General features: G+C 56.4%; 1 protein-coding gene across 3 annotated transcripts in view; it reads left to right on the forward strand.

The window, feature by feature from the left end:
• Positions 1 to 24276, forward strand: part of KATNIP (katanin interacting protein) — a 198132-nt gene that overhangs the window by 108467 nt on the left and 65389 nt on the right. For 2 of the 3 annotated variants that reach the window (XM_066383111.1, XM_066383112.1), the window contains exons 9-12: positions 5240 to 5371; positions 20358 to 20566; positions 21576 to 21638; positions 23494 to 23600. In XM_066383111.1, coding sequence (XP_066239208.1) covers positions 5240 to 5371; positions 20358 to 20566; positions 21576 to 21638; positions 23494 to 23600 — 511 coding nt within the window. The remainder of the gene's footprint in view (positions 1 to 5239; positions 5372 to 20357; positions 20567 to 21575; positions 21639 to 23493; positions 23601 to 24276) is intronic. The other variant, XM_066383113.1, reaches the window with a different exon arrangement.

Consider the following 24276-nt stretch of genomic DNA (forward strand, 5'->3'; position numbering starts at 1 on the left):
CTGTGGTTTGGACCAGGCATCAAGACCAGCCGCTGGGCAGCACGAGTGAAGCTAAGGACAGAGAAGCGAGGGGATGTCTGAAACCAGGCACTGGTGTTGGTCTGCTCGGGCCGCCGTGACAAAGGGCCACGGACTGGGGGGCTCAGAACACACAGGATCTCCTTGTCTCGGCTCTGGAGGAGGAAGTCCGCGGCCAGGGCGCTGGCAGGGCTGGTGCCCTCGGAGGCCTCTCTGCTGGGCTTGCACCTGCCCGTTGTCCTGCCACGCCCTCACGGGGTTCTCCCTCTGCGTGTGTCTGGGCGTCTCCGTTCCCTTTGCCTGTAAGGACAGCAGTGCAGCTGCGTCACTGCCGCCATAACGGACTCCTTAGGGACCCTGTCTCCAAACGCAGTTGCTCTCTGAGGCACTGGGTGTTAGGACTTGAACATACGAGTCTGGGGGGACATAACCGGCAGCCACACACGACGGTTGCAGTTGCCAGAGAGACATATGTCCCTCAGTGTGCTTCACGTCTCAGACGTGGTCTCTCCCTGCAGACCCTGTTCCCTCCCGTAGATCACACTTCTTCTCCACTCTGAACGCTGAAACCCACCGCCTGCTTCCCCTCCAGACCCTGCTCGGGCTGTTCCCTCCCGTAGATCACACTTCCTCCCCTCTGAACGCTGACACCCGCCTCCTGCTTCCCCTCCAGACCCTGTTCCCTCCCGTAGATCACACTTCCTCTCCTCTGAACGCTGACACCCGCCTCCTGCTTCCCCTGCAGACCCTGTTCCCTCCCGTAGATCACACTTCCTCTCCTCTGAACGCTGACACCCGCCTCCTGCTTCCCCTCCAGACCCTGTTCCCTCCCGTAGATCACACTTCCTCCACTCTGAACACTGACACCCGCCTCCTGCTTCCCCTGCAGACCCTGTTCCCTCCCGTAGATCACACTTCCTCCACTCTGAACACTGACACCCGCCTCCTGCTTCCCCTCCAGACCCTGCTCAGGCTGTTCCCTCCCGTAGATCACACTTCCTCCCCTGTGAACGCTGACACCCGCCTCCTGCTTCCCCTGCAGACCCTGTTCCCTCCCGTAGATCACACTTCCTCCCCTCTGAACGCTGACACCCGCCTCCTGCTTCCCCTCCAGACCCTGTTCCCTCCCGTAGGTCACACTTCCTCCCCTCTGAACGCTGACACCCGCCTCCTGCTTCCCCTGCAGACCCTGTTCCCTCCCGTAGATCACACTTCCTCCCCTCTGAACGCTGACACCCGCCTCCTGCTTCCCCTCCAGACCCTGTTCCCTCCCGTAGATCACACTTCCTCCCCTCTGAACGCTGACACCCGCCTCCTGCTTCCCCTGCAGACCCTGTTCCCTCCCGTAGATCACACTGCCTCCACTCTGAACGCTGACACCCGCCTCCTGCTTCCCCTGCAGACCCTGTTCCCTCCCGTAGATCACACTTCCTCCCCTCTGAACGCTGACACCCGCCTCCTGCTTCCCCTCCAGACCCTGTTCCCTCCCGTAGATCACACTTCCTCTCCTCTGAACGCTGACACCCGCCTCCTGCTTCCCCTGCAGACCCTGTTCCCTCCCGTAGATCACACTTCCTCCCCTCTGAACGCTGACACCCGCCTCCTGCTTCCCCTGCAGACCCTGTTCCCTCCCGTAGATCACACTTCCTCCACTCTGAACGCTGACACCCGCCACCTGCTTCCTCTGCAGACCCTGTTCCCTCCCGTAGATCACACTTCCTCCACTCTGAACGCTGACACCCGCCTCCTGCTTCCCCTCCAGACCCTGTTCCCTCCCGTAGATCACACTGCCTCCACTCTGAACGCTGACACCCGCCTCCTGCTTCCCCTGCAGACCCTGTTCCCTCCCGTAGATCACACTTCCTCCCCTCTGAACGCTGACACCCGCCTCCTGCTTCCCCTCCAGACCCTGTTCCCTCCCGTAGATCACACTTCCTCCCCTCTGAACGCTGACACCCGCCTCCTGCTTCCCCTCCAGACCCTGTTCCCTCCCGTAGATCACACTTCCTCCCCTCTGAACGCTGACACCCGCCTCCTGCTTCCCCTCCAGACCCTGTTCCCTCCCGTAGATCACACTTCCTCCACTCTGAACGCTGACACCCGCCTCCTGCTTCCCCTCCAGACTGCACTGGCAGGCCTCTTCCTTCCAGGAGCCTCTGGGTGCTCCCAGAACGACCTCCTCTTGGTGCTGCTGCTCCCAGAGCATCATGGCGCTGGTCTCGCCGACCCCGTGTCTTTCTTCTCTGAGGGGGGGGGGGGCTGGGAGCTCCGCCAGGACGCAGGCCCGCGCTCCCCCCCCGGCACCCCCTGTGTGCAGCACTCCCCGGGCACATTCGGCTGCTCAGGAAATCTTTGTCAGACAAATGGAGGTGCGGGCGTGCACTGCTATGGGCCGTAGAGTGGGTTTTCTCCAGGAGGAGGACTGTCGGGATGTTGATCAAGCCCCTGCCCTGGAAACTGGGCGTGAAAGTCACCTCTGGATGTGAAGGACCAGGCCACAGAGGAGACCAATTGGACCCCAGGCTCAGTTTGAGAGTGCCACTGGAACCCAAGGAGAGAACTTGACTATCTTGACGCTTAACATTTTTGAACAAATAGATTGCTTGGCAGGCCCCGCGCTGACCACGCGCTGCCTGGTCTGTGAGCGCACAGAGGGGTGGCGTGCTGCCCCCCCCCCCCGCCCCCTTCTTCCTCAGCCCCCCTGGCGGGCTTCTTTAGCTCCAGCAGGAGACAGATGCCCACCAGGAGGAGCAGGGGGCAGGCCTGGGGCCTGTTGTCGGATCTCTCCGGACCTCAGCCTGGGACTGGAGCTCTGAACTGATCCTGGGCATTTATTCAAGACCAGTCAGCAGGAGCCTGGGGACATGTGCTTGGTTCTGGGCTGTTCATTCATTCTCTCACTCACTCACTCACTCTCGGGGCACATATCATGCCGCAGGCAGTGTGGACAGTGTCCTGGGATCGCAGGGCCTGACCCTTTTCCTACAGCTCTTCATGCTAGCAGGAAAAACAATAAGTGTATAAACGCGTAAATAACAACAATCGCCAACATTTCTTCAGTTCCTACTAACATGAACCCAGTACTATTCCAAGGGCTGTACATAGTGTCCTTCATTTCATCCTCACCACAGCCCCAGGGAAAGGGCTTGTTTTACAGATTGGGAAACTGAAGCACAGCGAGGTCAAATAACTTGCCCAAGGTCACAGCTAAGGAGGGCAGAGTGGGATCCGGTCTGCAGCTGTCTGAGCCCACAGCCAGAGCTCCTCATCAATGGGCTGCGTAAATAAACCAGATCATTACAAAGAAACAGTTGGGTGCTGAGGGCCAGTTAGCACGTCACCAGCACGTCACCCCCTCTGGTTTTCCTCCTGTGCTGTGAGGCCAGCGAGAGAGAGGCATGGGACTCGGATAGGAGGAGGGCAGATGATTACCTTTCCAGCCGGTAGCAGCTGGATCGGTGGCCCTTCAGGACCGCCCCCTGAGGTAGACAGACCCCAGGCCTAGATGTTGGCAGAGCTGGACCGCTAACAGCCTCAGCACCGGGGAAGAGGGCTGCTTGCCCGAGAGAGGTGGGGTGGCTTGGGGGCGCCTGGGTGGCCTCCTGCCCCTGCTCTCTCCCTTCCCATTCAGCCTCCTGTGAGCGACAGGCGGCAGGTGAGCAGCCCAGACCAGGGCGCAAGTCAGTCCTCCATTGACCGGAAAAGGGAGGGCTGGGCTAGCTTCGGAATTCAGCACTTCGAAAGAATTCAGAATCTGGAAAGGTGTGAAGATTATGAAACAGGACACTGGTTGGGGGATGGGGTCAGAGAAGGATTCTGGTAGCTGGAGTAATCAGAGAAGGTGACTCGCAGAAGAGGTGACGTTTCAGCTGGGACAGGAATGAGGAGGAAGCAGCCATGGGAATGGCATCCCAGGCGCAGGGAACAACAGCAGCACCGCCCTGGTGGGGGGTGGGGGTGGGGGGCTGGGGAGGGTGGGGAGGGGGCTGTCCTGACCCACCCGCAGCAGGCACTTTCCAGATTTCCTGCCTTCCCAGCCCGCCCTGAGCTCCCAGCTCGGACCTAAGGCTTCTCCCTGCCTGTTTGCTTTGTTCTGTGGCCACCTGCCTCCGCCCACAGGGCTGCCTTTCTCCCGCTGGTCCTGAGCACCCTCTCCCTCCTGCTGCTCTTAAATCTTTGCTGGCTCTGAGGCCCTGGGGCTGTTTTCCCTACACTCGAGCTGTTTGCAAACCTTCTTCAGTTTTTGTCATCTCCACAAATTAATTACCTGTACTAATTTTTAGCTGTGATTTAAACCAAACCTTTCTTTTCTCCTTCCCTATCCTATCTCTTCACCTCCCTCCCTTCCTTCCTTCTTTTATCTGTCTTTTCTTCATAATTCTTGGATTGTTCAAGCAATGATATTCATGAAATCAAGGGTTAATATGCTGGTTACATTTTTCTTCCATACACATTCAGGCATACAATTGCTTTAAAAATTACTTGTCCACCTTGGCACCTGCACTCACCTCCTGTTCCACCAGTGGTCCAGGTGCCCCACTTTGGGAAACAGTGACTAAAGCATGGCCCTAGGGCCCCTCCCTGTCTGGCTCCACCCACCACCTGCCACTTACCTTCCAACTGTGAAGCCTTCGCACATGCTGTTCCCTGTCCTCAGCCCGTGCCCCTGGATGTGTCCCTGTCATCTGTAAGGGCCCTTCATTGTCCGCTGTGCACCTGCCATCCCGTCCTCCAGGCCGCAAGCTCTTCTGTGACCGGGCTGCTGGACCCCTCTGTCCCGGCCTGGCGCTCTGACCCACTCAGCCGTCTTCTGCGCAGGCGCTACACTGTGCTCTGCTGTGTTCTGTCCAGTCCACTGTCCTCGGCTGCACCGTGACTTCATGTACCACGCTGCCGGGTAAACCCAGCACCGTCCCGACTGTAAGCTTGGTCCCTGCTCATAAATGTTCAAGTCTGAACATCTGTGTGTGTCCTAGCATACTCCATATCATTTGCCTAGACACGGTGCTTGACACACGATGGCTCTGAGCGAACCTGTTTCATTGTCTGCATTACTCACCTCTCTGACCCCGAGCTAGCGCGGTGCCGGGCATGGGGCCGGAGTTCAGTAAGTTATTTGTTGAATGAATAAGTGAACAAGCAAATAAACAGACGCCTGAGAAGAATGCTACAACTCTGACTGCACTCAGCGGTTGACAGATAAACAATTGTTTTCCTACAGGTCATAAAAAGGAAAGGAACTTGTCTGCTAAGCGGAAGGACAATGCTGAGGTCTTTGTTCCCAGCAAACCGGAGCCGGACCTGACGCCTCAGCCCTCCGCTGTGTTCCCGGACCAGGAGAGGCCATGTTCAAGTAAGAGTTCCGGGGGCCCAGAGCAGGGCTGGGCCCGGGCCACTCTCCACGGGGGGCCGCGAGGGATGTGTCTCTGCTTCATTACTGTCTCTGCCAAGGTCTGAGCTGACCCTGTGCGCGTGTGTTATTAGTCAAGTCTCCAGGGAGACCGAACCAATGGGGAGAGAGAGGAAGAGAGACGGTAAGGAATTGTCTCATGCAGTTAGTTCTGAGGGCTGCCGGCCCCGTCTGCAGGATGGAGGGTGGGCTGGAGTTAGTTCTGAGGGCTGCCGGCCCCGTCTGCAGGATGGAGGGTGGGCTGGAGTTAGTTCTGAGGGCTGCCGGCCCCGTCTGCAGGATGGAGGGTGGGCTGGAGTTAGTTCTGAGGGCTGCCGGCCCCGTCTGCAGGACGGAGGGGGGGCTGGAGTTAGTTCTGAGGGCTGCCGGCCCCGTCTGCAGGACGGAGGGTGGGCTGGAGTTAGTTCTGAGGGCTGCCGGCCCCGTCTGCAGGACGGAGGGTGGGCTGGAGTTAGTTCTGAGGGCTGCCAGCCCCGTCTGCAGGACGGAGGGTGGGCTGGAGTTAGTTCTGAGGGCTGCCGGCCCCGTCTGCAGGACGGAGGGTGGGCTGGAGTTAGTTCTGAGGGCTGCCGGCCCCGTCTGCAGGACGGAGGGGGGGCTGGAGTTAGTTCTGAGGGCTGGCCGGCCCCGTCTGCAGGATGGAGGGGGGGCTGGAGTTAGTTCTGAGGGCTGCCGGCCCCGTCTGCAGGACGGAGGGGGGGCTGGACTTAGTTCTGAGGGCTGCCGGCCCCGTCTGCAGGACGGAGGGGGGGCTGGAGTTAGTTCTGAGGGCTGCCGGCCCCGTCTGCAGGACGGAGGGGGGGCTGGAGTTAGTTCTGAGGGCTGCCGGCCCCGTCTGCAGGACGGAGGGGGGGCTGGAGTTAGTTCTGAGGGCTGCCGGCCCCGTCTGCAGGATGGAGGGTGGGTGGAGACAGGGGAGGAGCAGTGTTACAGATGAGGAGGGAGGGCTGGAGACAGGGGAGGAGCAGTGTCACAGATGAAGCCCAGAGGCTGCCTGCCGGAGAGTTCTCTCTCACTCAGGGCAGGGTCAGTCTTTTCGGTCTAGTCAGGCCTTCAACTGATTAGGAGAGGCCCACTCACATTATGGAGGGCAATCTGCTTTATTCTACGAATTAAAATGTTAGTCTCGTCTGAAAACATCCCCTCAGAAGCACCTGGAGTAACGTTTGAGCAAATATCTGGGCTCCCAGTGGACACATAACCATCACACGTACTTTCTTGTTCTACCACCAGGATGTGGTTATAATTGAAAAGTTATTTTTGTGTTTACTTTTCAGTTAATTTGTTTACTTTATGTGGATAATAATGCATGCAAACGGCACTGAATTCTGAAGTTACAAACGGGTTTATGGTGAAGAGTCAGTCTGCCGCTCTTCCAACGAAATGTGAGGTTGCACTGAGTGAGTCCTAACTCTGGGCCAGCCACCATGTCGGCTCCCAGTTATATCACATGTAAATTCCATATGTAATTTATATAAGTAAATCACATACGTGATTACAATCGTGATTACAATCCTATAATTGGCCTTTGAGATAGGTCCAGCGATTGTCCCCATTTTACAGACGGGGAACCGAGGCACAGAGCAGGTGATTCACACAGCTGGACAGTGGCAGGTGGAGGCCTCCATCCCCGGTGGAGCGACTTCACTGTGGTGTCCCTAACCAGCAGACTGTGAACACTGGAGGCCTTGGACCCGTCATCGCAGCCGGATGCCCTGGTTCGAAACCGGAGGCTGGAGTGGCTCCGGGTTGGCTCCGGTTGTGAGCGGGGCGATTGCTTCAGGTTTCTGTGACCCAAAGGATCACAGAGAGCTCAAGGCATCAGGCTGTACCAAGAATTTGGAACCCTTGAGGCCCTGGGCAAAATCCAGCCCCAGCCAGCCGGCCTTGTTAGGCTGAGCCGGGGGCCCTGCCCTCTGTGGCCGTGGCATTTCTTCCTTGTTTCCCAGGGAGCTGGAGGGGCTGTTTCGGGCAGGGACAGGCAGGCGAAGGGACCTGGTGGTGGGAACCAGCCCCTCCCCCACAGTCACAGCCCAGAGATTGGGACCAGTGCTCTCTGAGCCTGAGGCCTGGGCGTGGGGCTCCTTTCCTGGCAGCTGGAGCGGAGGGAAGGAGGAGGAAGAAATAACAATTTCAATTGCCATGCGGTGTAAATATTGTCCTGGTTTGGAGTCCCTGGAGCAGACTCTTTTTTTTTTTTTTTTTTTAGATAGGAAAGGGAGAGGCAGAGGGACAGAGAGAGAAGTGAGACAGAGAGAGAGAGAGAGAGAGAAGGGGGGGGAGGAGCTGGAAGCATCAATTCCCATATGTGCCTTGACCAGGCAAGCCCAGGGTTTTGAACCGGCAACCTCAGCATTTCCAGGTCGACGCTTTATCCACTGCGCCACCACAGGTCAGGCTGTGGAGCAGACTCTTAAGATGGGGGGGGGGGGGGCGAGTGGGATGTAAGAACAAGGTGTTTATTTGGGAGGTGGTTCCTGGTAGGGGACAGGAGAGGAAGGAGCCAAAACTGGCTTCATCACCAAGCACGTCACCCAGGTGAAGCGGCCGGCTTTGTTTAGGGTCTGGGGTGCAGGGGAAACGGGTGTTCTCAAACACTGGCGTTATGCTGAGGGCACTGGGATGTGGACATCGCGAGAGGCATGAGGAACCCGAGGCTTCCTGAGAGGACGGCAGGATCAGACCAGCTCGGCCTCTCCCGGCACAGGCTGGCCTGCTCGCACACCTTACCTCCTATTTGTGGGGGCTGTCTTCTGGGTGGCCACAAAAAACACCTCTTTTATATTTTCCTGGTGAATTCAAGCATTCATCACCAGGTGGTCTCTGTTTCTCTCTAGCTGTGCTTTTTGCTGCAAGTCTACCTCTTTCTTTGGTGTTTCTTGCTGTATCTTCTTTCAGACTTTCTCTTGTAAGCAGCGTCTAATGGGTTTTCTTTTTATTTTTACCCTCTAACAATCTATGCATTTTAATGGGCACATTTAGTCCATTTACATTTAATGTAATTGCTCCTATATTTGAGTTTAAATCCACTATATTATTGTTTGCTTTTTTATTCTGCCTGTTTTATGTTCCTTTTCTTTCTTTTCTTGCCCTCTTTCGAACTGATTGTTTTATATTCTTCTTCTTTTTCCTTTCTATTAGCTCATTAGTTACACGTTCTTTTATTATTCTTTCAGCCATTACCGGAGATTGCAACATGCATTCTTGACCTATTAGAGTCTACTTTCAATTAGCAAGTTTACCACTTCTCATTCAACGAAAGGACCTTACAGCCCCGAGACTCCATTTGCTCTCTTCTCAACTTAAGTGCTGTCATTGTCATGCATTTTAATTCTCTCTAGATTTGAAGCCTCACTAGATGAGGACGTCGTCATCATCGTTGCTTCACACAGTCAGTAGTGCTTTGGATCCGTACACCTCACTAACCTTTCCGTGCCCCTCACCCCTGGCTCTTTCCGGGTCACCCTGACTCTCCGGCTGAAGCCTGAGTTTGTCCCCAGGTCTTCGCAGCCTCCCAGCCTCGCGGCAGTCAGCTGCACCTGGAGGGGGGACCCCTTCCGGATGCGGGGCTCGCCTCTGCGGGCTCCCTTCTCCAGACTGCGGGGGCCCTGGGCCTGGGCCTGGCCCTGTGTGCTTTCCACGCCCTCAAGCATTTTCTTTTTTTTCAAACAGATTTTTATAAGATTTGGCCCAGGCTTACCAGCCGTGCCCTGGGGAAGGGCTGGGCAAGCTGAGTTGGTCTGCCGTTAGGAGTGTAACCAATTGCCTACACTCTCTGAAGAGTTGTTTCTCTCCTTGGCCCTTTATCTTTGGCCAAGGTCCTAAAAATTGAGTTGTGCCAAGTAAATGTGCTCTTGACGCAACCGCATGAGAGCTTAATTCCTTGTCCAGCATGGTGATTGTCCCTGGTTCTAATGAAAGGGCCTTCTGTGCTGTATTGCTCTGGCCTCTAGCCATAAACCTTCCAAGAAACTTCTACCGAAGTCTTCCTGATGTCTTCTTGAGAGAGAAAGAACATTAGTCTTTCATGTAGAACGTTGACTGTCCAAGCTGTCAGAGTGCTCTAGAGAAGCGATAGATCTGAACCACTTTCCCCAGACAAGCTGCCAACCATAGAATAAAGTGAGACCCCTCAGTGCGAGTGAGCGTGAAGACCCTGACAGGCCTGCAGTTAGCACTTCTGCCTGGCAGACCTGCAGCAGGAAGACTATTCTGCCGAAGTCCAGAGTCTTATAACGTATTTATCGGTGTTCTTTATTAATAACAAGTGTTAGAAACCCAAACTGGCTGGAGCAACAAAGGAAAGTATGTTGCTCACTGGCCTGGAAAGTCTGGAACTGTTGAGCTGACCTCAGGCGTGGTGGGATCCAGGTGCTCAGATGATTATCACCAAGAATCTGTCTCTTTATCACTTAGTGCTATTTTGCTCTAGTCCAGTGGGTCTCAAACTTAAACATGCGTTTGAATTCTTTTTTTGCAAAGCAAATTAAAACACAGGTTGTTTGGTTCCAGCCCTAGTTTCTAATTCAGTGCATCTAGGGTGGATCCTAAATATTATTTGTGTGTGTGTGTGTGTGTGTGTGTGTTTTCTGAAGTTGGAAACGGGGAGGCAGTCAGACAGACTCCCGCATGCGCCCAACCGGGATCCACCCGGCATGCCCACCAGGGGGCGATGCTCTGCCCATCCGGGGCGTCGCTCTGTTGCATCCAGAGCCATTCTAGCACCTGACGCAGAGGCCACAGAGCCATCCCCAGCGCCCGGGCCAACTTTGCTCCAGTGGAGCCTTGGCTGCGGGAGGGGAAGAGAGAGACAGAGAGGCAGAGAGGAAGGAGAGGGGGAGGGGTGGAGAAGCAGATGGGTGCTTCTCCTGTGTGCCCTGGCCGAGAATCGAACCTGGGACTCCTGCACACCAGGCTGATGCTCTACCACTGAGCCAACCAACCAGGGCCAATCCTAAATATTTTAATTCCTAGCAAGTTCCCAGGTGATACTGATCTCACTGGTCCAGGGACCACACTTTGAGAACCACATCTCTCCGCTCAGGTGTGGCCCAGAGAGGGCCCCCAGGGGCCCCTCATAGCTCCAGCGAGTCCAAGAGCCAGCTCTCTCCTGAGCTGGTCTCCAGTCTCCGTGGTCAGGCAGAGGAAGTTCTCTCACTGGCCGGGCTGGCCAGGAGTGGGGTCAGATCTGTTCACACCACGCAGGCCAAGAAGAGTGGGGAAGGCGTGGTTCCCCAGAGGAAAACCTGGCTGCTGCGAAGGTCACTGTCGCTGGAAGGACAGAAACAACCGCTGTTCATTTCATATAGAAACTAACCGCGCACATTTTGCTACAGATTCTTCAGAGGCAGGGTATGGAGCAGAGGACAGGGGATCCCGGAGGAGAGAGCGAGACCTTTAGTCAGGAGCCGAGGGAGCCCTGATTTCCTTGCTTGGAAATCATGTTCATTCCCGGGCTGGAGAAGACGGCAGCAGAGGGTGGGTGTTCGAGTCACAGACAGCACCTGCCCATGGAGAGGCCCCAGAAGAAGCCTTAGAAATGAGAACACAGGCCTTAACAACCTGTGTGCATCAACTGTTTACTGCTGACTAACAATCTGTCCCACAATGTAGCAGCTTAAAGACAAAAACCCTCATTGTTCCTCAGTAGTCCGCAGGTGGGCTGGCTGGTTCTGACGTGAGCTAGTGGGCGGCTGGGCCGGAAGGTCTCCGATGGCCCACTCAGGCCTGGCAGCCCAGCTGGCCCCGGACCTCATCTGGGGTGACTTGTCTCTGCTTCATACAGTCTCATTGTCCAGAATGTGGTGGTCTCGGGGCGGCCAGAGAGGGCGCGCCTCAGTGGAAAAGTGCTTTTTATTTTTTATTTTTTTATTTTTTTGTATTTTTCTGAAGTTGGAAACGGGGAGGCAGTCAGACAGACTCCCGCATGCGCCCAACCGGGATCCACCCGGCATGCCTACCAGGGGGTGATGCTCTGCCCATCTGGGGTGTCGCTCTGTTGCAACCAGAGCCATTCTAGCGCCTGAGGCAGAGGCCACAGAGCCATCCCCAGCGCCCGGGCCATCTTTGCTCCAATGGAGCCTTGGCTGCGGGAGGGGAAGAGAGAGACAGAGAGGAAGGAGAGGGGGAGGGGTGGAGAAGCAGATGGGTGCTTCTCCTGTGTGCCCTGGCCGGGAATCTAACCCAGGACTCCTGCACGCCAGGCCGACGCTCTACCACTGAGCCAACCGGCCAGGGCCAGGAAAGTGCTTTTTAAAGATTCTGTTTGGTCCTGTTTGCCAGCAGAGCAACCTGTTGGCCAAAGGAAGTTATCAGACCAATCACAGCCAGAGAACTGGACTCACCTCCTGGCGGAGACGCTGCCCCATCACAGTGCACGTGGCTCCCGTCCGGAGGTGGAGGATGTGTGGCCGTTTGTCCCAGTCCCTCACACCGTGGGCAGCACGTTGTGCGACGAGGCTGAGCCACCTTGAACCACATGGAGGCTTCAGCTGTCTCAGGCCAGGCACTCCGGACTCGGGTCAGTGGTAGACCACTGTCCAGGGGGCAGCGTCCCCCGCCTCCCGGTTCAATTTTAGAGGAGCACGTGGGCATGTCAAGACAAAACAGGGCTAAGTCAGCTGTTGCCCTGGACCGGGTGTCCCCAAACTATGGCCCGCGGGCCACATGCAGCCCCGAGGCCATTTATCCGGCCCCCCACTGCACTTCCGGAAGGGGCACCTCTTTCATTGGTGGTCAGTGAGAGGAACACTGTATGTGGCGGCCCTCCAACAGTCTGAGGGACAGGGAACTGGCCCCCTGTGTAAAAAGTTTGGGGACTCCTGCCCTGGACCTTTTGCCACACATACAGTTTCCGGGCTGACAGGCATGTGACAACAGGGATTGGGGGTGCACTGTGGAAACTGAGGGTTTATGCCCCATCGAAAGGGGGCACCACTACCCAGCGCCAGCCTATGATTGTCACATGCGAATGCTAATCAAGAGTTGTCAGATGACTGTTCAAGAGATGCCAGGAAAACCAATCTTTCTCTTTTTTAAAACACAGCTTGGCATCTTTTTCCAGTTAAAAACAAAACAAAAATGTAAGTTACACAACACACATCTATCTGCAGGCTGGTTTGGCGTGTGGGCTGCTGGCGTACGACTTCTATGCCAGACCCTTGTTCTTGGATTTAATATATACTTGCCATTTCAGCGGCTTCCCGGGCGGCCTCAAAGGCATGTGGTCAGGGTAATTTGGCTGAGACTCTGAATTTGAGCTTCTCGAGTCACAGCTGGTGTCTGGGAACGAGTCACCTGGCTGGTGAGCGGGCCCCCAGCCCTGCATCCTCGGGTCTTCTTGGTGACATGTGGTAACATGTGTCGTATTCATGGTAGATCTCCTGAGTGATACGCCCTCTGTTTCTCTGCAAGCAAGAGAAAGCCGAGTCCCGGGGACACGAAGGGAAAGTGACATTAATAAAAGAGGGATGGTTTTCAACCAGAAAAGAGCCGTTTGGGATAAATTAAAGTGTGCAGTTTGGCTTTTGCGGTTGGCACAATTTATTGCGGGAATAAATCCACACTCTGTAGATCTAGGACGAGAGTAAATCCACCCCCGCGTGCGTTCAGGCCGGTGCAGAGATGGTGCCACCAAGTGAGTGATGAGACCTTCAAAGAGAATTAAAAGGTTGTCACCTTCTGCGTGGCCAGGACCGCACAGTAAACACAAGAGCGGTCAACGATAATGTGATTCAGGGCGACGCGGGCGCTGTGTACAGATGTCTCTGGAGCTCTGGAAGTGGAGGAGCGGAGCTGACCTTCACTTGGAGAAAGGGTGATCTAATTTTTAAGAACATCCTCTTAGCATAATATGACTCTGAGGGCACAGGCAGCGCCCGACGGCCATGTTTCCGGAGGCGCTCTCCCACCCCGATGAGAGGCGTTCCAGGCAGACAGAACGGGGCCCACTGGAGGAAAAGGCGTCCCTCAGTGTCCTTGCCCGAGCGGAAGCTAGCACAGGGCTGTGGTGGCCAAGGACAGGCAGCGACCTCAAGGCCGCCGTTCCACCCCAGCCCCAGACCACTGGGGCACGGGGTGGCCGTAAAGAGGCCAGGGTCCCCACGCAGCTCCTTTTAGGCTGACCCTATAAGTCAGAGGTCCCCAAACTTTTTACACAGGGGACCAGTTCACTGTCCCTCAGACCGGTGGAGGGCTGGACTATAAAAAAAAACCTATGAACAAATCCCTATGCACACTGCACATATCTTATTTTAAAGTAAAAAAACAAAACCGGAACAAATACAATATTTAAAATAAAGAACAAGTAAATTTAAATCAACAAACTGACCAGTATTTCAGTGGGAACTATGGGCCTGCTTTTGGCTAATGAGATGGTAATGTCCGGTTCCATATTTGTCACTGCCTGCCGTAACAAGTGATATGACGCACTTACGGAGCCCTGACGCGTGCGTCCCGCGTCACCGGAAGTAGTACTGTACGTGAGCAACGCCGCGCTTTGCGGATGCATCCTGTGCTCCTCTCACTGACCACCAGTGAAAGAGGTGCCCCTTCCGGAAGTGCGGCGGGGGCCAGATAAATGGCCTCAGGGGGCCACATGCGTCCGCGGGCCGTAGTTTGGGGACCCCTGCTGTAAGTGCTCTTTACTGGAAATGAAAGAGCCACTGCCCCCCCAGGGCTGGGGCGCCGCGGCACGCACACGTGTGTGTAGCTGGACACACGATCCTAGTCCCTTACTCACAGAACCATCTGTAGCAGCGATTTCTAACGCTCTTATCTCATGGGCCACATAAACTAATTCCTAAATATCTGCAGCACACCAAAATATATATTTTTGCCGATCTGACAAAAAGGGTGTATTTTGATTTATTCACACCAGACGGCTATTGTTGTGTTGGCTGTTATTTTTTAATTTGAAAATCTAAGGGAAAAGAGGTCAGTGCTCCCGACTCCATAGTCAGGTACTGCCTGTTTTAAACATTCTTGAAGCTCAGCAGTTGAAAATCATCAATCTATAGGATCTGAAGGGGTCAGGTGTGATGGAGGAAACAATATGCTTTAGGGATATGCGCAAATACCAAGATTTGAGAAAGTTTGGGGTTAAAATCATTTTCCATCCATTCATTTGACAAGAACCATAATGCCAGGTGCGGGTAAACAAGATGGGCGTGGCCTCCTGGGGGAATATGAGACCCGTGGTCTCAGGAGAAGTGAGCCCCAAACCTCCCCTCCGTCCCTGCCCACCACGCTTCCCCTCGCTCCCTCCTTCTAGCTCCTCTGCGGGTCCTCAGTGCGCCAGGCTCCCAGGTGGGTGTTCTCCAGGCTCACTGCCTTAAGGTCTGTGCTCAGATGTCACCTTCCCCGACCGAGTGTCTCAAGTAGTAAGTGTCCTTCCCCTCCGGGCATCTTGAGGCCGGGCCCTGCTTTGTGTTTCGTCCTGGCAGTCGTCACCACCTGCTGGTGTACGCCGTGTGCACCTACCTGCCTGGTCCGCCCAGTCTCTGCCCCGTGACTGTGAGGGGTGTGCGGACAGGGCTGTGCCTGCTGTAGCCACCTCTGCACCCCTGAGCGCAGAGCAGTGAGTCCCTGCCCAGCGTGGTGAGGGTCAGCGTGGTGAGGGTCAGCGTGGGGAGCCTGTGTCCGCCAGGCCTTTGCCCCTCCCCCCCAGGGGAGGGCAGCGTCTCCCCTGGGGCGAGTGTGTGTTTGTAGTTCAGGATTTTTAGTTCCAGCTCCACTGTAGCTCAAGGCTACATCCGTTAGCTTCCTCTCTGTCCTTTTTCCTGTCCTCCTGGCTCCTCGGGGACCCGGTCTTTACCCGCGGCGTTTCTGTCACAGTGAGGACCCCGCTCCACCAGCTCGTTGCCCCGAGCTCCTCTGCCCGTGTTTGCTCTACCCCCTTGCCCCTCCGCACAGGGCAGCCGAGCAGCTGATGAGAAGGACAAACGGGGGGAGTCAGCGCAGCCACGACTGGGGCGCGTGGATCCCCGGTCACTCTGCAAGCAGCCCGTCACCTTTCTGTCCCCAGGAGCAGAGCTGGGGTAATGGCAAGAGTCCATCAAAGTCAGAACACGGCCCGTGGCTGGTAGTCGCCCGGGCCAGCCGCCATGGGCCCGCGAGGGTCCCTTGGTGCCCTTGACCCTCCTGGGGCAGCAGCTCGGGCTGTTCTAGACCGTCCTTTGGGCTCTGTTAGTCATGTTTCTTAGAAACTCAAGTATATTGTGAACAAATAAAACTGCGGGAATTTCACATTTTCACATACATTTCATATCTGTTGCTTTTCCTGGAAATATAAAAGGGCAGGACGAGGAGCACAGTCCCGTAGGGCAGGTTTCGCTGGGGCTGGGCACCGGCTCCTTCCTCACATCCGGTCTGACTCACTTGGAGTGCCCGCCTCTGGTCCCCGGGCATTGGCACGCTCAGCGCCTGTCCCGGATGCCCGGCAGAAATCGGTAGGCCCTCCCTTTAGCTTAGCTTTTCCGTAAAAGCCCACAGACACCCAGCACCTGGCTGTATCGGAAGCCAGCCCAGTGCTGCTGCTGTGTGTCCTTCCCTGTCCAGCTGGTGCCACTCGGGATGTGGCTCCTCGAGCTCGCATTCAGACACAGCGTTTGAGCAGAACACGGGAGGGTCAGGTGCTCCCATAGGAAGCTCCACTCCTCCGTGGTGGCTTCCTGAGGTCATGAGGATGGAGGATGCTGCGTTGGGACAGGCCTTACACAAGGCCAGGAATACGACCCCCAAGAGGCCGCACCTGTAAATTCCCAGTGGGTTTGTCAGAGGTCAGGGTGGATGTCAGTGTCCGACACTGTTGTAAACAGTGCGATCCAGTCGCCTGTGTTGGATTCACGTCTCCAGCCCAGACCGTCCTCCGAAAGGCCAGACGTCAGCCAGCAGCTCCACTCTGATGCCGACATATCTCGGATCCAACCCGTCCAAACCTGAGCCCCTGCTCCTTGCTTCTGCACCCGCTCCCCCCACGGCCCTCCCCAGCTCAGTGGAGAGCAAGTCCATTGTCCCTGTCCACAGGCCCCAGCTCCCCTCTGTCACCCCAGCACATCCCCTCTGTCCAGGGAGCCTGACCCCGCCCTGCTGCTCCGTGCCTCAGCGCACAGCGCAGGTCACCCCAGTCCCCCTGCCGGTCTCCCTGGCCCCCTCAGTCTCCACCTGCCGGTCTCCCGGGCCCCCCTCAGTCTCCCCGGCCCCCCTCAGTCTCCCTGGCCCCCCTCAGTCTCCACCTGCCGGTCTCCCGGGCCCCCCTCAGTCTCCCCGGCCCCCCTCAGTCTCCACCTGCCGGTCTCCCGGGTCCCCCTCAGTCTCCCCGGCCCCCCTCAGTCTCCACCTGCCGGTCTCCCGGGTCCCCCTCAGTCTCCCCGGCCCCCCTCAGTCTCCACCTGCCGGTCTGCCGGGTCCCCCTCAGTCTCCACCTGCCGGTCTCCCGGGTCCCTCTCAGTCTCCCCGGCCCCCCTCAGTCTCCACCTGCCGGTCTCCCGGGTCCCCCTCAGTCTCCACCTGCCGGTCTCCCGGGTCCCCCTCAGTCTCCCCGGCCCCCCTCAGTCTCCCCGGCCCCCCTCAGTCTCCCGGGTCCCCCTCAGTCTCCACCTGCCGGTCTCCCGGGTCCCCCTCGCCACCCTTCAGTTTGCTCTCCAACCAAGTCAGGTCAGACTGTCCGCTGCTCTGAATCCCTCAGTAGCTCCCACTGTTCTCGGAATAATGACCTTATGGTGTCCCCACGGCCCTGCTTGGCCTGGCCTCCCCACCCCCACCCCCAGGCCTCCACACAGCATGTCCCCCACTCCCCCTGCTCTGGCCCAGGGTGCCTTGCTGCCCCGCGGACGCACCACGGCCTCTCACTGCCCTGATGCCTGGGCCCTGCCTCCCTGGGGCCCCGTGGTGCCCACCCTGCTGCCCTGCGGACGCCCCACGGCCTCTCACTGCCCTGATGCCCGGGCCCTGCCTCCCACCCGGCTGCCCCGCGGACACCCCACGGCCTCTCACTGCTCTGATGCCCGGGCCCTGCCTCCCACCCGGCTGCCCCGCGGATGCACCACGGCCTCTCACTGCCCTGATGCCCGGGCCCTGCCTCCCTGGGGCCCCGTGGTGCCCACCCTGCTGCCCTGCGGACGCCCCACGGCCTCTCACTGCTCTGATGCCCGGGCCTTGCCTCCCAGGGGCCCCGTGGTGCCTACCCGGCTGCCCCACGGACGCCCCACGGCCTCTCACTGCCTTGATGCCCGGGCCCTGCCTCCCTGGGGCCCCGTGGTGCCCACCCTGCTGCCCTCCCCTTCACCCTGCTCTGTTCCGCCTGCTTCCCCGTGCCCTTGTCTGCTCGGACCCTGTGCTGTTTATTCCTCCTCTGGCCATTGTCTCTGCCCCCGAGGGGGGTGGGAGTCTTGATCTGTCTGCTCACTGCTGTGTCCCAGTGCCAGGATAGAGCCTGGCAGAGTGGCATCAAGAAATACTTGCTGAGGGGATGAAATTCAGGAGGTAAAAGCCTCTTCCGAGATCCCCGCAGAAACACGTTGAGCAGTTCTGTTTTGAAGTGGACATATATTTTTTTTCAACATAGAAAGAACCCACATATAAGAAATTGCGAGGCTGTGATGGTGGCCCCCTGTGTCCGCCACCCCGACGGTTTCAGTCCCCTGCCCCCGGCGAGTGCGAGGCAGACTGCAGTCACCGTGTCGTGTTCCCGTCGCTGTTCTAGTGTGCTTTTCTCCTGACGCTACAACGGTGCAGCCCTGGGCGGGCGCGCCCTCGTTTGTTTCAGCCAGCCAGCCTTACTGGGTGCTTTCTGCATACCATTGTGCTTTATGAAACCAGTTTTCCACTATTGGAACTTCCAAACTCACCTGTACCTTTGCCATACTTTATTTTCTTAAATGGAGGAGCAATTTCTTTTATAATTTTTATTATCCCTAAAATAAATAAATAAATAAATAAGGCAAAAATACTTCAAAATATTCTGTTTTTTTTACAGGAACAGAGAGAGAGTCAGAGAGAGGGATAGATAGGGACAGACAAACAGGAACAGAGAGAGATGAGAAGCATCAATCATCAGTTTTTCGTTGCGACACCTTAGGTGTTCACTGATTGCTTTCTCATATATGCTTTGACCGCGGGCCTTCAGCAGACCGAGTAACGCCTTGCTCGAGCCAGCGACCTTGGGTCCAAGCTGGTGAGCTTTTTTTTGCTCAAGCCAGATGAGCCCGCGCTCAAGTTGGTGTCCTCGGGGTCTTGAACCTGGGTCCTTCCGCATCCCAGTCCGACACTCTATCCACTGAGCCACCGCCCGGTCAGGCCAAAATATCCTTCCTTCTCCATGATATTATACATTATTCCTTATAGGTACTTTGTTAGAGGATCAATTTTTTTAAATGTTTATTTTACTGATTTGAGGCAGAGAGAGAGAAAGAGACAGGAACATCAATCTGTTCCTGAATGTGCCCTGACTGGGGATTGAACTGGTAACCTCCATGCTTTGGGACAATGGTCTAACCAACCAACCTATCTGGCCAGGGCTAGAGGGTTAATTTTTAATAACTTTTTATTTTGATATAATTTCACACTTCAAGGACAGTTGCAAGGATGGTTGCAAATGACAGTCCCATGAACCCTTCACTCGGGGTCACCAATTGTTAGCATTTTGTCCCAACTGCTTTACAATGACCGTGTATGTGGGTTTTTTTTTTAAGATTAAAAAAACACAACAACATCATTCCTCTTCACCCCTGAACACTGCAGTCTGTGTAGTTGCCCCTCTGATTCCACGGGGATTGGTTCTAGGACTCCCCCCCCCCCACACAGGGGATACCAGACCCGGTGGATACTCAAGTCCTGTATATAAAATGGCCTAATAGTTACATATGACCTACCCGCATCCTCCTGTAGACTAACTCATCTCTGTAGATTACCTGGAATGCCTAATACAATGTAGATGCTCCCTAAAGAGTTGTTACATTGTATTGTTTAGGGAATAATGACAAGAAAAAAGGAGTCTGCACATTCAGTACAGATGGAACTATCACAAGGCCTAACCACACAGTACTCGCGGAGTCTGTGGGTGGGGAGTCTGTGGGTGGGGAGCTGTGGGTGGGGAGTCTGTGGGTGGGGAGCTGTGGATGTGGAGTCTGTGGACGTGGAGGGCTGACTGCATCTCCTGAGAACAAGGGCATTATTATTATTATTATTATTATTTTTTGTATTTTTCTGAAGCTGGAAACGGGGAGGCAGTCAGACAGACTCCCGCATGCGCCCGACCGGGATCCACCCGGCACGCCCACCAGGAGGCGATGCTCTGCCCATCTGGGGCGTCGCTCTGTTGCTACCAGAGCCACTCTAGCGCCTGAGGCAGAGGCCATGGGGCCATCCCCAGCGCCCGGGCCATCTTTTGCTCCAATGGAGCCTTGGCTGCGGGAGGGGAAGAGAGAGACAGAGAGGAAGGAGAGGGGGAGGGTGGAGAAGCAGATGGGCGCCTTTCCTGTGTGCCCTGGCCGGGAATCGAACCCAGGTCCCCCGCACGCCAGGCCGACGCTCTACCACTGAGCCAACCGGCCAGGGCAAGGGCATTCTTTTTATATTACCCCAGTGCACGGAAGTTCTGGAATTTGGGATAGTTAGCACTAATACAGTGCTATTCTCTAAGCCGCAGACTGTGGAGATCTCCCCTTGCTACGTAATGTTCTTTACGGCTAATCTCCACACCCGCTTTCCGTCCCAGCACCGCCCCTGCCCTCGGTCTCCGTGTCTGCTGGTCTCCTTTAATCCGGAATGCTGTCCGGGCTTTCTTTGTTTTTCATGACTGTGACATTTTGGGAGAGTACAGGCCAGCCATTCCGTAGATTGTCCCTCGACTTGGTTCTAGTAGTTTTTGAGCTGCACTCCAAGAATGCAGTCTAAAGGGAGACCCTCGCCCCCTGTTCTCCGTTCCCAGGACCTGGAAGTCGTCGAGAGAGGCCCCTCTCAGCAACCCGAAAACCTATGCTCCAGGCTGAGGACCGGCAGGAGGACGCGTCGGCTGTGCTTCGAGCCATCCAGGTGGAGAACGAAGCCCTGCAAGGGGCGATCCTGAGCAGGAGGGCGGAGCCGCCCACCAGCCCGCTGCCGGTGCCACTGCCACTGCCGCTGCCACTGCCGGTGCAGGTGCGTTCCCCGCCGGTGAAGGGAAGGGAAGGAAAGGGAAGGGAAGGGATGGAGGAGGAAGGGGCCAGGTGGTGTCTGAGCAGTGCTTTCACAGAGCACATGGTGCGGAGACAGGGACGTTGTAGGCATCCCTGACCTTACACTGAGCTGCACGTCCATTGCTTAATGCACCGCTGCCCACTGACCTGCTAAAGTCTCCATCTCCTCCGCTTTCTTCTCATGTTTTGTTTACTGCAGAAAGCCTAAGTTGGACGCTAGTCTGCCTCCAGCCCTTGCTGACTTCCCTGCAAACCCCCGTACCTTAGACTAGGGCTGCAGGCTGTGAGTAAGAGGACGCAGGGAGTCAAGGACGAGGTCTGGCTTCTCTGGGAAGATCTCACTCCCCGGAGCACGGAGCACGCGTGCTCTCTAACTCCCGCAGCCCCGCCCCGGCTGCTTGCCCCGGTCAGAACACCGCCCGGCCCCCACGGGGCGACTGAGTGTGTGCCCGCTACCTGGGGTTTTGAGCAGGAAACAGGAGAAACGGTGGGGTGGAGCAGGGCCCCTGGGGAGCTGGGGGCCGGGGCCGGGCCTGGCTACACGCGTCCTTTCTCAGCAGCGTGTTCCCCGCTCGGCTGCTGAAGCCTTTTTATCTGACTTGTCCCACCTGGTTCTCACAGTGACCCCAAAACAGGCAGGGCTGTCATCACCCCAGCTGAGAGGCGCCGACAGCACCCAGAGAAGTGAGGTGGCTTACTCGGGTCGCATCTTTCCAAGTGGCCTGGGTCTGCCCGCCCGCACACCGGAGGCCCGGTCCACACCCCCAGTCTCTGTGCCGGCCTGCTCCTTGGGACACTCATGGGGCAGTGCCTGTTGTCTGCTCTCCTGGAGCTTAGTCCTTTGCCCCGACGTCTGTGCCTGTGCGGTCACGAGACTGAGCCCCTGCGCCTGTTGGCCCTCATCTGTCAGTGAAGCGCGCACAGTGGCCGGCTTTGTTTTGACCCCAGATCATGTGATTGCATCATTTCAGGACACGGAGGGACCACCAGCAGCTTCGTGGGCCAGTCTGCTTCAGGAGGAGGAGAGCCCCGAGGTCAGTACGGGCCTGAGAGGAGCAGCAAAGCCCTGCCCACAGTCCCCGACGGTCCCCAGGGGGCTTTCCCCATGCCATCCCCGGGGTCCGCACGCGCTCCCTGAGCACCGTGTCATTCCGCCCATTTCACAGACGGGAAGACCTGGCTGGGGCGGCTTACCCTGGGCTACCCAGGCCAGCCAGAGCTCAGCCAGGCCTGCTGACGCCAGCGTCTTGTTACATTTCTGTTTCCTGATTAGACAACACCGAAAACAGATTTTAGTGTTCTGAATAAATAAAGTATAGCTATATCTACCTAGGTCAGTTAGGCTTATCTCAGCAAAGACAGCCCCAGCAAATACAGGCATGAATGAATAAAATGCCCAGGAATGGCCTGGTTAGACTGTGCACCGTCAGTGCTCTGTGCTCAGTACACACATCAGAGAAGGCGCCGGCCCTGCGGGATAGTTTAGACAGAATGGCTTTGTGAAGCTTGTAGACAACAGCAAATAAAGCCGTAAATAAACAGGTGACTACGCAGAGAGATGACAGTAAAAGCTGACCGGGAATGGGGTGGTGGCTGCCTCTGACAGGATGGTCCAAGGAGACCTCTTGGAGGACGTCCCATCTGAGCTGGGCCGCGTCTGTTAAGAAGGAGCTGGCCAGCAACAGGAAGCGGCATTTCAGGTGGAAGTAACAGGGAAATCTTTTTATTTTTTATTTTTTTTCTGAAATGAGAAGCAGGGAGGCAGTCAGACAGACTCCCGCATGTACCCGACCGGGATCTACCCGGCACGCCCACCAGGGGCCGTTGCTCTGTTGCAACCAGAGCCATTCTAGCGCCCGAGGCAGAGGCCATAGAGCCATCCTCAGCGCCTGGGCCAACTTTGCTCCAATGGAGCCTTGGCTGCAGGAGGGGAAGAGAGAGACAGAGAGGAAGGAGAGAAGCAGATGGGCACTTCTCCTGTGTGCCCTAGCTGGGAATCGAACCCAGGACTTCCACATGCTGGGCTGACACTCAACCACTGAGCCAGCCAGCCAGGGCCCAGGGAAATCTCTGAAGTAAGAATAAGATGGCTTGATCCAGGAGCAGGAAGAAGTCTGATCCATCGTGGGGCAGGGAGAGGGGGAAGGAGAGGAGAGCGTGCCCAGCTGGGATAGAATGATAGGCAGGCAGCCCCTGAGAACACGGTAGAGGTTTTCTTTTTGCATCCCTCTTACTCGTGCTTTTATTTCAGGGTCATTTTAAACTGCCTGGCTGGTACTTCCAACAGGTCTGAAGCACTGCCCACCCTGTGGCCCCGGATTTCTGGATGACCTGACCCCTGACCCACCAGGCTTCCAGTGCCTAAAGTCATTTGCAGTTAGAGAGCAGAGCACATTTCCAGTTTAGACGATGTCTGATAAAGAAGGGGGAAAAGGCAAGAGGGCCTAATGACGTTACTGGAATTCTCCATGGGATCCCATTACTTTGTAGCAAACTTAACGGGTTGAACTGAGATGGGGAAAAGCGGTGATGGGAGAAAATTTTAATTTTTTATTTTTAAGGGCTTTTGTTGCTTAGGAGAGAGAGAGAGAGAGAGCGCGCACGAGAGAAAGTTCTCGATAGCTCAGTGAAGCAGCTTGTTTTCTGGCACTGCCCAGATCATAAGAAACTGAGACCCCCTGTCTTTTTGCAAAGCCCCATGAGAGGGGATTCTAGATTTCATCAGCTGCAGGCAGATGCTGTCACTCTCATCCCTGTCCCCTGCTTCCTGCAGCGTGACTGGTGGCCTGCTACGACATACTGTATGTCCCTTTGACCATGGCTCTGCTGTGCCTTGGGCCAGGAGTGTTACCTCGGACATCTCTGTTTCATAAGCTCTTCCATCCTCAGCCTCTTCCCATCTCCGTGGTGACCAGCGTGCAGGAGCCAGCCAGGGCAGCAGGGGGAGCCAGAGCCGTCAGCGAGGCCATTGACAGAATCGGGCTTCTGGGCAGCAGGTACTTACCGAGGGGACTTCAAAACAAAAACAAAGACGTAGCAACGCGGCTGTGAGGACCTGAGGTTTTCTTGGCTTTTCCTGTGTTACCTCGGACCCTTTAAAACTGCTCCTTTAGACTGCATCCTCCCTCACCCCCACTCCGGCCCTAAAACGCAGATTGACTTGGTTTTTCCTCAGGCACATATATATCTCTTTGCTTGTTCAGTTCAGCCCAGTCTCCTCAGAGGTTCCCGCTGAAGTGTCCCACCCAGCCGACGCTGGTGCCCTCGCTCCCAGATGGCCCCGGGTGGGGCGGGGCCTGGCGGTCCCGAGCAGCGCCCTTTAACCTTCTTCTCTCCATTACACCTTGTTCAAAGGCAGCGTTCTGTGCCATTAACACGCAGCATCAGTGATGGGAAGTGTCAGGTTTCATGATCAAAATAAAGGCTTTCCTCTAGTCTTCAGGCAAAACTGAGCTTCAGAAACCTGAGCCAGGTCAGCCTGTCCTTAGCAGCCCCTCCCGGGCGGGCGCCCTGCCGAGCCGCGCTGCGCAGGGACGGTGTGTGGATGTGCCGACTGCCCGTGCCCCGTGAGGGGCACACGGGGCACCCGGCCGCACACGGCACCTGTGGGGTGTGTTTGCAAGTGACTCTGCGGGGTTTGGAATGCCCACGCCTCAGAAACAGGACGGGCAG

Source organism: Saccopteryx leptura, chromosome 4 (assembly GCF_036850995.1).
Source record: "Saccopteryx leptura isolate mSacLep1 chromosome 4, mSacLep1_pri_phased_curated, whole genome shotgun sequence".
Taxonomy (NCBI): Eukaryota; Metazoa; Chordata; class Mammalia; order Chiroptera; family Emballonuridae; genus Saccopteryx; species Saccopteryx leptura.